Source organism: Erpetoichthys calabaricus, chromosome 9 (genome assembly GCF_900747795.2).
Source record: "Erpetoichthys calabaricus chromosome 9, fErpCal1.3, whole genome shotgun sequence".
NCBI lineage: Eukaryota > Metazoa > Chordata > Cladistia > Polypteriformes > Polypteridae > Erpetoichthys > Erpetoichthys calabaricus.
In genome coordinates, this window is record NC_041402.2 from 67377365 (window position 1) to 67391671 (window position 14307).

The following is a 14307-nucleotide window of genomic DNA, read 5'->3' on the forward strand; positions in this document are numbered from 1 at the left end:
ATTCTTGTGTGGACTATTTACTTTTACCTTTCACTAGTATCTATCTATCTATCTATCTATCTATCTATCTATCTATCTATCTATCTATCTATCTATCTATCTATCTATCTATCTATCTATCTATCTATCTATCTATCTATCTATCTATCTAAATACCTTTAAAACGAACTCTTGGACTCTGAGAATTCTTTTGACACGCGTCTTACCCGTGCCTGATGACACCTTATATATTTTAGCAGCTACACAGTGTAATAGCATTAATTTGGTTTAAAATATTAATATGTGCACAGATTTTGAACAATTGTATGCTGCTTTTGCTTTCATATTATAATAGGTTATTTTGTGGCATTCTTGTAATGATAAAGAATGTACTAGAGGACAACTCTACTGTATATTTTCAGTCAATATATAATAAGAAGTTGCCTGCTTACTCTGCTCACCATATACCATATCAGATAGATATAATAGATGAACTTGGGGTCATCTAAATGGACACATTAATCACAGGTTAGGGGCTGCAAGACAAAAAGAAATGTTTTACCCTAGCAAATGGTCATGGTGGAACACTGATTGGTAGAAGGTTCAAGAACATAGGTTGTGCCTAGGTAGAATTGGCCCAGGGGTATGAAACCAGAACAAGGGCAGGGGGCTTTGATCCCTAAACTATGACACCCCAAAGGAAAGGAAGAACAAGACCAGGATAAATGTAGGGCATGCCAGCAGCTAGTCATCTCTTTCTCCTTCGTTTCATTGATTCCACCCAGAAATCATGCCAGATAAAAGATTGCCAGCTCAGAAACACAAAGTGAGACTGAAAGAGTCACCTGATATCTAGGCACATTGGGTGCCTAGACTTCTAGCAAGGATGTACTGGTTTGAATTCTCACATCTATTTGCTTTGCTTCTGCTTTTGGCACATTAAAAATAATAAATTAGAAAATGTTTTTCCGTATTGAGTGAATAAACATTTGAACCTGCTTTACTACTCTTTCTCAGAAACTACCAGGGGTGTAGATATAAGAAAAGGGAGAAGGTATTTTTAACATTGACGCAGTCAACAGTAGTTTACCGTGACGGTTACCACATGCTGCAACTCCGCAACAGTGCGATTTAGATTTAACAGAGAAAGAGTCAAAAGTTTGGGATACTCAAGCCTACACAGAAAGTCTTAAGGCAAGAATAGTGTTATGTCAGTGAACTGACAAGATCTGAGAAATGACAGTGAGAGTACATGAGTAACAAACAAATGTCAAAACAGGGGGTTCAAAGACACATGCATCAAAGCCAAAATAAGAGACACAAATTGTAGTCAAAAGTACAGAGCAAAAGGTCAGAACTAGGAAAAAAACTTACTGAAAACTTTTAGGAAGGTTTCTACAAAAAGGGATTTGTATCTGCAACTCAGATAAGGAAGCAGTTTCCTAGTTGTCCTTTCACCCCTTCAAACTATTACCCAAAAGTCACAAACTCCAAGGACATGACCCTAGCAATGCATAAAGCATTTCTGACCATGACAGCAAAACATAGTGGCAATAATACTAAATATAAAAAGGAGGACGAAACGGTAAAAAAAAAAATTGCATAATTTTTTTAAACAGTTGGAATTTCCAAAAATAATCATAATCAGGAGCCCTGAACTCCTAAAAAACTGTTTAATTTCGGTAACCCATGCAAAAAAAATTATAACAAATAAAAGCAATCCAAAACCCTAAGAGACAGGGTCACCATTGGTTCCTTCTATGATAAAACAAATAATGATGTGGCCTTCATTTAAATCATTATAGAAATAAATTTACTTTTCATGTGGTTATACTCAGCATATTGATGCAACATTGAGTGTGTTTGATGAAAGAAAAGTATGTGAACATTAACAATAATTACCTGTATTAAGAATAATGTGGCAATCAGTTAGATAAAATGGCTAAAAATGGTTTCAAAACTTTTTTAAAGATTTTGGCCTGCATCAGTAATGCTCAAATAGACAAAACCGAACTCCATTTCCACTACACTTAGGTGTGGTTACTCCTCTAAACGTATTCCAAAGCAAAGTGTAAATCACTAACAAATGCAAAGTAGCAGTTAAAGACATGCAAGCCTCCCTTTCATTGGTTAATGTCCAAGATTATGGGTCAGCAGAAGTAAAGACAATGAAAAAGATCAAGTAGGAAACCACACTTCAAAAAGAACATTCATTGTTTGCAACAAACCACCTGGAAGATCTTGAAGACTAGTGTAAAAACAATTCTGTGGACAGATAAGGTCACAGTGGAAGTTTATGGAAGGAATGAGAAACACTATGTTAGCCAAAAAATAAAGACACTCATCTCTGCTATAAAACATTATACTGTAGTTGAAACAAAATTACTCCATTAAAGCACTAATTAATTCTGAATTTCGCCAAGTCTTTAGGAGATTGCCAGAGTGTCTGACTGCATTTTAACGCTTTGACATGAAGGACAACATTGAACTTAACAACCCACGTAAATACCTAGCAGTAGTACGTGGGTATTTTGGAATGGAACACCTCAAAGTTCAGACCTCAACTCAACTGAAATAAAGTGGCATGTCCTGAAGATAGCACTGCAAAAAAATATCCATGTATGGAAGCGGTTCTGCATCCCGGGCAAGACAGACAAATCAGTAGAAAAAATTAATGCTTTGAAGTCAATGCTGTTAAAGGAAGTGCCATCAGTTGCAATACTTAAGTGGTGGGGGAGGAGGGGTCGGGGGTCATATATTTAATCATTTGTTCCTTATCTCTTATTATGACTTAGATGATTAGATTCAGTTTTTAGGTCAACTTAATACAGGCATTTAGATCATTTTAATGGCTCGTAAAACTTTCTCTAACCATGCTCAATGGTGCTGAGTTCAGCAAATTTTGTTATATGAGATATAAAAATTCATTTTAAAAATCGTTAAATGAACAGACAGCCAAAAAATCTCCCTGAAGCAAAATCTTCTAAGTAAAAATATTTTACATTTTGACAGTTATAATGACAGGTGGGATTGCCGTGTTTTGCATAGCAGGGTCTATAAGCCCTAAGTGTATAAGGCAAATTGTTTAACCTAGATAGGATACCCTGCTCAAATTGTGCTCTATATAACAGAAAGACATTTGGACTAAGCTGATATACACTGATATGATGCAAAGACATTCTTGTAAAATACTTTGAGTTTACATTAGCTTTTATTCCATTCACATTCCAAGGACATACTGATCTGTCAATTGTCTTTGATTTGCTGTTCTTCAAGAGTGTGTATGACTATATTTTATGTGTGCCATGAAATAGCTTAGTATCTCATATATGGAAGGACAATGCCATGTATCTTTTGATATTTGGACAGGTCCTGGCTTCCTAATGAACCCATATGGAATAATGTGGTTTCAGAAAAGGAATGATTGACTTCTTAAAAATAAATAATGCCTACTTCTCTATTAAACACGAACAATAATTATTATAATATAATTCTTCTTGAATAGATGACTAAATAATAAGAAAACATAAAAAAGAAAAGGTCGCATATTCCATACCTATGTATCCAGAATGAAAGCAGACAGGTCCTTGAGAAGGAATGCATTGTACTTACTGCATTCAGTTTATGCGTTAAATGGCAAAGTTTCTGTCCGTCAAGAAAAGCTGATATATTTGCATCAATTGAATTTTCATGAGTATCATGAATTTTCATCATGGCTGAGACATGTTCTACAATATAAAGTGACATTCTTCACAGGAAACTGGCAAAGGGCCAGCAATTCATGAATATCATCGATATTTTGTTCAGGGAACTAAAGCTGGGTTTTTTTGTTCACAATAAAATCCCATTAAAAAGTGCCTATGCGAAAATGAATAGATTCAGGTTTGCCATGCAGAAATACCAAATGCTCTCTGTCTACAGTACATATCAACAACCTTTAAGTTTAAATCGTACATTCAAGCAAATCATTACCGCTAAAAATGCAACTGAAGTTCCTTGAATATACAGGTAACTTGCAAATTTGAAATATGTTCTTTGCATTGTGTTACCTAAATGCCTAATATAAGCATTGATAGAGACTTGATAAAATTACTAACAATGAAATCTTTGAAAATGAAGACAAACTGGAGCATGCTTTGTCAACTGTTATTTGTTAAAAACACTTACAGGAATTAAATTAATTGCTCAAACTGTCAATCTATAATCAAATGTTATGTCTCCAGGAAAATCAGCAGACTCACATAAAAACTGTTGTACAAACTGAGAACACAGGAATAAAATTTATAATGACTTACTAATCAAATGTCTGATAAAAATGCATAACTAAAAGGAAAAAATAATGGTGGAAGAGCAGATAATGTAGAATCAGCTAAATTGTTGAAAAAGGGCTTGGGCAGATTTGTGGCTAATTAAATGAATGTAAAAAAATGTAAGGTATTACACAAAGGAACTAGAAACTTTAGATTTGCATATACAATGAGATGTCTGAACCTTGAATGTACACCATATGAGAAAGACAGGTAAATCATAGTGAACTTATTGCTATCGACATCGAGACAGTGCACAGAAGGGATCAAGAAAGCTAGCAGGATGTTGGGTTATATACCACGATGTGCGTTGTAAAGTTAAAGTAGGTTATTAAGTTATATAAATCACTGGTAATACCTCACTGGAGTATTGTGTGCAGTTTTGGTCTCCATGCTGCAAAAGAGCTTTACAGTAGCAACACCAGAGAATGTCCAGAGAAGAGCAGCTAGGGTTACTCTGGGACTGAGAGGAATGAAGAAAGATTAAAGGAGTTGTATTTCAGTTTAAGCAAAAAAAATTTAAGAGGAAATGATCAAAGTGTTTAGACTTATGAAAGGAATTAATACAGTGGATCGGAGCTGCATTTTAAAATAAATTCTTCAACAAGAACATGGACACGTGGGAAAATTGTTATTGGCATATTTCGCACAAATGTTAGAAAAGTTTTTCTTAACTCAAAGAACCCTGGACAAGTGAATTAAAGTATCAAGTAGTGTGGCGGATAACAGGACTTCAGGGGCCTTCAGATCTCAAGTTGATGTCATTTTGGACAATCTAGGCGAAAAGACTGGAGCATTTGTTGGGCTGAATAGCCTGTCCTCATCACATATTCTGTTATTTAAAATGTCATTGATAGTGTTTAGACTTTGAGTTTGTAAGAATGATACTAAAAAAGTGACCTACTATTTATTAGTAGCCAATTTACCATATAAAAATGAAGGTCAGCTTGAAGAAGTAGCTTACCTATATCCATTGAGACTGTCCACACAAATACCTCCATTGTGGCAAGGGTTTCGTGGGTAAGAGGCACATGACTGGTGTATATGTTCCCGATTGCTGCAAGCACAAACTGCAGTGACCATCACTGTCAGAGACACCAAGGACACATTTCCCGAATCCACTACAGTGGGTATGTCACTGACTGTCAGGTGATTGGAGCAGCCAGCATTCTCCCTGCAGTTTGCCTGTGGACACTCGTCAATGTGGACCTGGCTGATGTTTACCTGAAGAACTGACTGTAGCTGTGGTAAAAAGAAAGACACAAATTGGGTAAGGAGAAACAATCATAGTGAGGTTTGTTTGCTTCATAAACATTTCACAAATGCTTGAAGTCATGAAATGAGCTATAAGAAGGAATATCCATTACAAATGTAGCCTCCGCAGAGTATTAGTGTAAAGCAACCATGGTAAATATCATTACTAAAATTGGATTAAAACAGCAATTATTGACTATTTTCATTGTAATACTGATAGGCAATAAGGTGTTACCTATTATTTTGTATATATGGCCAGAAAAGTAACATTACATGCTTAAATTTTAGAATAAATGCTCAACACAGAACATTTTAAATATTTTTGGGTATCATAATCCATTCCCCTATTTATTATGAGGACCATTTGCACAGTGAACTTACATTTACTTACAAGGTACCAATTTGAAAATTGCCATTTATAGTAAAATGCATATTTTTAGAATGTTTGGCGGAAGTCAGAGTATACTGTATGTGAAAGATGTACAAACTGTACTCGTATAGCGAAAGGTCAAGCAGTGAAACCCCGTCACTCAGAGCAATGAGTCAGCAGCCCTACAGTATGCAATATACCAAATCATGAACCAAATGTGATTGTATTATAGTATTGAGATAATAGTTACAGCTATAATTAACAATAATTTTAATGACATAGTTGTAGAGTTGTATTGGCTGGAGCTGGATTCACTTCTGAGAAGAATTGTGTTATTTAATATCAACATGGGACACAAAAAACATTATGAATGATAATTCAAAAATATGTCTCTTTCACCCACAATTACCATTCAAAATTGATAAATATTTTTTTATCATACTACTGGAGAATTTTAAAACTTTACATGGACAGTGAGGAAGTGGCATTAATCACTGCACCATCATGACACTAACAATATGCCAAATAGTTTAATAATCATCAAAGAGCAAAGAATGCACACGATATGACAAAGTATTCTCAACCCACTTAATCCAATTCAAGATCAGGTCAGCAGCATTGGTCACCAACCCTGCATAGGATGCAAGCCCATCACAATGCCAGTTCATGCACGCAACCAAAACAATATACATATGAGGCCAATTACAGTCACCAGTTAACCCAACTCACAAGATTTTGCAATGTGGAAAAAAAACAGCATATCTGAAAAAACAGAGTAACATGCAAGCTCCACATGGTTAGTGATTTGAATGCAGGCTTGTAGGGTACACTTTGCACAAATGACAGCCCAACCTGGGCCTTAGTCTGACATTCAAAATCTTTAGATTAGTTCAAGCTCTTCAGATTTATAACTTGTTCAGAACAGACCCCAGAACTACATTATAATAGCTAGCTTTAGACTGCAATCAACATATCAGTGTATAAGAATCATGCTGGAGATTATGGTAACCACTGGAATATCACTTAAACCACTGTGAACCATGCTGTGAAAACACAGAGATTTGACTCACTGGCATGCTTAACGTTTTTGATGGAAGGGTTTATAAGATTTCATGAACACTTTACTACTTACTATTTAAGCTAATCTTGCCAATGCGGTATAAAGTGCTAAAGCTCAAGCAGTCCACAGATATAGACATTGCATAAACATGTTTATTTTATACCACATGTAATGTGGTCTCATAAAATGTTTTCCAGCAGGATTAGAAAGATTTTGTAATAACATAAGCTGTTCATTATAATATATTTAGGTAATTGTCAGAAATGCTGGAAAATTCACTACTCCAGTAATCCAGCATGCATTAATGGATGACTTTTGGAAATGTGATTCTAAATTAATAGGCAAATAAAAGAGAAAAGTCCTGATCCTTTTACTATAAAGGGGCAGAACATACATGTATGATTTAATAGGTAAGAACATATAAAATTCTGGGTAAAAATGATACATTTTTTCTGTTGTATTGTGAATCTGTCACATTCATATACACTTTATGCTACTTTATGCTTTATGTTTGTGTTTAATACTTAGTTTTTATTTATTTTGCTTCCTATTTCTTTGATTGGTTAACTCTATACTGTATGTTGTTTGACAGTTCTACATCTTTTGAACAGATTGATGAAGTATTATTTGAGACTATTCATTACGAAAACCAGAATATTCATAGATTTACTGTATTTAGTAGGTGCTTTTCCAAATAGACATGCCACTTATGAAAATGCAGTTATTTCCATAGTTCTATAACTTCAGCAACAACAAGATAACTGGCATGTTCAGTGTCTCCGAATGAGTCATGTAAGGGATTGAATAGGCAGGCTCATAGTTTGCAGTCCAGTCCTTTTAGGCAATAGGTCATACTGCAGCCACATACCTAAACTGTAACCAACCAAACGGCGTCAGCCAACTGTAGTGTCAAAAGGACTCAGACACTACTCCATCACCACTGGGCACAAAGCAGGCACAGTGCTTTTGGACACACTCAGGCACTATAGGATATGGTAGGGAGTACTAATTACTAATGATATCAAGCCACATTTAGGGTCACCAATTAATCTAACCCACACAGTTTTGAGTTTCAGGAAGAAAACTTGAAGAAAATGGAGAGAATATGCATACTACATACTGATAGCGACTGGGCATGGGATTTTATTCCATGGTGCTAAATATGTGGGGCAAGAGCACTGACCACTGCATCACCCCAACACAATAAAAATTAACATATCAAAATCTTCCCTTTTTGTTAACCTTCTTCCATCCTTCTTTATTTTGTATTATATGTATTCCAAACATGTTACTGTTCCAAAAATTTGATTGCAGCTTCCTATTGCGATTCACATATGTCTAAGTAATACAGCAAAAATAATAATAACAGAAAAATTATCAAACAAAATCGGTTCCAATCAGGGAGATGAAAATATAAAAGGGCAAATCATCTTTAACGATCAAATTATTTTAACAATACTGGGAGGTTTGGTTTACTTATTGCAAATGTTTTTCTTTTTCTCATGTCACGTGACCTCAGACTACCATGTCCATGGCATTTTCTATGAATAAAACACCAACTCCCTTTCACCAAATAGATGTTTTGAAGTCTGTAGAGTTTCTTACAAAATTAAATGATTACAGAAAAGAGAAATTTTGCAGGAATATGTGAAGATACTTTGAATTATTGAACTGAAACAATTATAATATTAGCATAATTAAATATGTATTTAAATTTAAACTTTTAGCAAAGGCAATTTGAAGACCCAGGTTTTTATGTCTGTTGTACTAAAAGCCACAATCCAGTTATCCTGATGTGTAACTGGATACTAAAGCGGAACCTGAGCTTTGTGGTGTTTTCCACTTCTGGAGCTTTAATGTGATAGTGGAGACTCCCAGAGGCATGTCAGCAGTGGGCTTTTTAAGTGACTCAGACAGTGAAAAACTCAAATGTTGCTTGGAATCTGGTGATAAACAACTTACATCAGAGACTTTCATTATCGGCACATTTATTGCTTAGCTGAAATTTTTTTAATAGGTATCTGAGAGGAAGAGGAATTCTGCAGGAGGATTACTAATCGACTGAGATGCAAATGCTTCACAAAACACCCACAGGCCAGAGAAAAATATGCGGCTGCAGAAACCATTGGCCACCAACTTGTGATGCCAGCCTGTACTGCCCTGAAGCCTGATGGACTCTTGAACCAAGTGAAAGAGCCAAAAACCAAGCAGAGACATACACATTAGAATGAAGCTTAGGAGTCCTGACAGACAAAGAAGAGGGAAGGCAATGTCTACCGTGACATGCCACCTCGAGTCAGCCATAGCTTCATACGCACAGACACATGGAAGAAAGGCCTCTGAGCAGCTGCGTTTATATAAACATATGTGAAAAGGCACTGACAACCACGCAGTTCTGACCCGTGTGCCAGATTAATGTGTAAATTACTGTGTGAAAAGGTAATTTGCATTCTGTTCTTCGAGGTTAAGCATTTCAATGGAACGGCACGCTGTTGCATTTGCTTCTAGTCACTATCACTGCTGACAAATTAGCTACTATCTGCTACAATGACTGCTGCAAAGAAAATGAATTAGCATTTTGCAACTGCTAGAGCTATCTAGCAGCAGGGGAAGGGGGAAAAGCATCTTAAGCATCTTCCTGTGTTATTCTTTTGAGTGCTACTACAAGTGACAATAATTAGATGGCGGCAGGCTTTTTACATTTCAAATCAACACCCTGGATCACCTTAAGGCTTGGATAATAGACATAATGTTAGAAATTAGCTCTTTTGCTTGAGGTAGGTAGATTGGCATTTGAGAAGTGATTTTATCACCCACGGTTAATTCACTGTGTGTGAAATGAACAGTCGCACTTATCAAATATATCCTGGGAAAACCTTCTCGCTTGAAAATGTTAATAATGCTTAATGGTTTTTATCTAGTATTCATTAAGCATATTTAGACATTTTATTTCCAATTTCTTGTTTGTAAAAGTATAGCATAACATGGAAGCAAGAAACATTTCATCACGATGTATCAATCAGTCAGAGCCTTTCATGGTGAAAGGCAAAGGAACAGAAACGGACAGAACAAGAAAAGTGCTGAGGGCCGGCGATGAGCTGTAATCCTAAGGCAAAGTTTTCATTTTCTTATGCTTTTTTTTTTTTTTGAGAAAGCAAGCAAAGCATGCATTCTAATTCATGCAGCTGCACTTTTCAAACCATAGTCATCAGGCTGACGTCACATTCACAATATGAAAGGATTCAATGAAGCACATTCAAGATGAACAGGTTTCTGTTCTTGTCTAATGGCCATAAATAATACAAGTTCTAACTGAACTTATCATAACAAAATAATTTCTTCAGGAATACATCATGTACCAGAAAAGTATCACAAGTTTGTAAATTGAGTCATGTTTGTGAGTATTTTATTTAGTATAGTTTACCTGTGCATTTTTAGATAGCAATACGTTCTGAGATGTGTCACAATTTACTCCTTCTCCTGTTTTCTAAAGTGGAAACACCAGGAAAATCTATGGAAATAGGCAAGAGATTCCACATACCTCAAAGAATGTTCTTATTTTTTCTGGGGGGTGGGGGGGTTCGGAAAACAACTTGTAATGGGAACACCAGAAATCCCAGAATACAATGACTACCAGTGAGGTCAGAAATGACTACAAGGGCCCAACATCTTCCAGTTACATAGCATACTGAGGTAAAATGAGAGGTCAGAAGCAAAGCTAGCAATTCACTTTCATTTTAGAATATTAGAAAATTTTTGAGAAGAACAGGGCATACAGCCCAACAAAGCTTACCATTCCAATCCACCTAATTCCTCTAAAGTAACATCAGTTGAGTTTTCAATGTCCTTAAAGTCCTACTGTCTACCATGCTATTTGGTAACTTGTTCCATGTATCTATAATTCGGTCTTCTTAAATATTTATGATTATCTTTGAGAATGCCTATTGTACACTGAAAACAGGCCCTAACCCTGGAATTATGGGAGTTTACAGAGGATAGTGATTTGTAAATGCATCAGGAACTAATGCTCCTGTAAGGAAACTTCTTAGCATTACAGTACCCTAATAAGGGAGTCTAGAACTTCTAGTGATATTTATTATGAAGACTCCTTTTATTTCACAGAATGAAAACTTCTGTCCCTGAGTTCACATTATGGAAGATCGAACCTCTGTCAACAATAACAAATCATAATTCTAATTTAATTTAAGAAGGAAGGGTAAGCTGTTATCAAGGTACATTATTTTATCTTCACACTCAAAACTCTCATAGTGTTCTACACTTCTGTTTCCACTTCCAATACTATAATCACCTTTGATCAATCAACCTAAGTTTAGATGACTGTGTTTAGCTCTGTTTAAAGTTAGTGTTGTCAGAAAGGTCAGTAAAATTAACAAGACTGTTCAAGATATTAAACAAGAATGACAAGCAAGAATGTATTACAATTATGTAACATAAGAGTTTATATGTGAGAAGACAAGATATTGTTGAGAAAATTAAGGTAGCTGGGAGCATTTTAATGCCAAACCAGCTTCATAATAATAATTGAATGTATTTTTGAATTATCAAATGTTTGCTATTTGGAGTTCCAGGTTTAACACAATCAGTTTGACTAAAGCCATTTGTGTAGTAAAACAATTTTACAGAAGACTACAGAGATTATTTGCAAAACAAAATACACCATCATCATGGCACTGCCAGATCTAAACAGCAGTGTGGCGGATTTTTCTCGCGTACTGAAGTGACTTTAACTGCAGATGGAAGTCCCATTTTACTTTATGGTGCCAAGCAGAGTTGCGTTGTGCTGCAGCAGTCTATTAGCCAACGAAATCAATGTGAAGAAATTGTCTGTTGTTACAGTTCTGCCTTTGTCCAGTCTGATAGTGGTCACGGGACAATGTATCTTTGATTGCTGGTACAACAAATAGTTCTCAGCAGGCATCAGCTACAGTGCTGCTCTTGTGAAAAGAATGGAGATAAATGCCATCAACTCAGAGAGGGAGAGGCAAGTTCGTTGTACCACGTGAATGTCACTAAGAGAATAAAACTGAATAATAAAAAATCAAGCGCTAACTTTTACAAGTAGCCAAAAGTTACACCAGGTGTTAGAGACTCAAATCAAATGTATATTTTTATTATATTATAGTAATAATAATAACAATAGTAGCTCACTACTCAACACGTAGAGCGCCCAGTCTCGAACCCGGGCGCTTTGGGTTATAAGGCAGTGGTTCTTACCTCTGTACCATACAAGAACATGTACAAACTCCCTGTTGATTAACATTTGAGCTCGGGCTTTTAACCCATTGACAGCAACAGGTAAATCAAATGTTTTTTTTCTTTGGTTATATTCTTGAATAAAAGCACATGCTTTTATTTGATATTGGACTTCACACATTATACACTTCACGTCATTATTAGTATAACATGGATAAACTTTCTGCTTTAGGTATTTCACATTTCCTTTCATCCTACACTTATCTAAATCTCTGTAGTCATGGAACACACATGAAATGCATGTATTCCAAATAACGTTGTACTGTATTATTTACCGTATACAACTCCAGATCTCACACGCAGATAAGGGAGAACTTTTTGCCTGAGTTGAGCTCAGTCAAGGAGGGGGATGGGACAGAAGGCTGGTTGCTGCTTGTCCTAATCGACACATTTACAAAACAAAAGACACTGTTGGAGAGGTGTGAAGGGATTTAAGGTAGGCCAGGATTACAAGTCTTTTCGTAGGCTTCAGGAATTCTAGAGTTAAACTTCATCATTGGGAAGAAATAAAAATGGTAAAAAATGTTTTCATTAGCTTGTAACCCAAATTTAAAAGAGAATAAAATAAAATATACCATGAACTACAGTATACTGTAGCTGACTTATATAGTGAATCTGCGACAAGGACATTGTAGTGATGTCTTATAAACCCAATTATAAGTTCTCAAGCTTACAATAGAAGTTCCTTTAGTCCAGCAGGATAAGTGGTTTGTTTATCTAAATTGAACAGATCAATTATATATTACATAGCTTTAAGAGCTAAATAGAATTTAAAGAAACAAATGCAAATGAATATTCAAGGAACAAAAGAACAACTAACCTTTAGCCTGCTGGTACAACTATGAAGCACAGCACTGCAGAAATGTGTTAGGATAAAGATGTGAATTAAGTGCGTCTTTGTATTTCTCTAGAAAATAATTTATAATGCTCAGGGAATTTTTCACACAGTATCTAAAAGAATTCTTGTCCTAATATTGTGACTATCTGTATTTTTAACTAGATGCTAATTAAAGACCCCTTTAGCAAATTTAATTTCTGAAATTTCTTAAAACACATATTAATTGCTGTGGAAATGTAGTTGTTGATTTAAACATTGAAACACACAAATTAATATAATGAATGACCATAAGAACACAAATGGATATCATTAAAAAGAGTTCAGTGTAAATTTTACAGCACTATACATATTTATTTTCATGGCAATCCAATATCAGGTTTGAAATATCCATCCATTTTCCAACCCGCTGAATCCGAACACAGGGTCACGGGGGTCTGCTGGAGCCAATCCCAGCCAACACAGGGCACAAGGCAGGAACCAATCCCGGGCAGAGTGCCAACCCACTGCAGGACTCACACAAACACACCCACACACCAAGCATACACTAGGGCCAATTTAGAATCGCCAATCCACCTAACCTGCATGTCTTTGGACTGTGGGAGGAAACCGGACCGCCCGGAGGAAACCCACGCAGACAGGGGGAGAACATGCAAACTCCACGCAGGGAGGACCCGGGAAGCGAACCCAGGTCCCCAGGTCTCCCAACTGCGAGGCAGCAGCGCTACCCACTGCGCCACCGTGCTGCCCGTTTTGAAATATGAATGATTTAATAGATACTGTACATATTGCAGTGTTTATTCCACAATGAAAGAAATTTACAGAGTTTTCTCCTTCTGATAGATAGATAGATAGATAGATAGATAGATAGATAGATAGATAGATAGATAGATAGATAGATAGATAGAACAAACTAAATTTTACAGTTTAATAAATTAATATTTTACAAAGTATTGCCTAATATAAGGTATTATTCTTTACTCAGTTTTATACAAGTAAAAATACAGTTGATGAATTATTCTAAAATCTCCCTAGTTTCCATAATTAATTTTATAGTTTTTTGACTAAATGTTTATATAAAATAGTTTGGCATTTTAGTTTAACTGTCCAGTTCTGCTCCAGGCAAATGTGGTAAATTTACTATTTATTTTGTTATAAACACTCCATAGGAATTAAAACTCAAAAAGAGATCTCCTTAATATCTTTTTGGTTTCTCCTTGAAAATAAG

At 35.7% G+C, this 14307-nt stretch overlaps 1 protein-coding gene across 2 annotated transcripts in view; it reads right to left on the reverse strand.

Moving 5' to 3' along the window:
* The window catches only part of si:ch211-186j3.6 (neural-cadherin), a 631675-nt gene that overhangs the window by 132013 nt on the left and 485355 nt on the right, over positions 1–14307 (reverse strand). For both annotated transcript variants that reach the window (XM_051932159.1, XM_028809678.2), the window contains exon 22: positions 5251–5528. In XM_051932159.1, coding sequence (XP_051788119.1) covers positions 5251–5528 — 278 coding nt within the window. The remainder of the gene's footprint in view (positions 1–5250; positions 5529–14307) is intronic.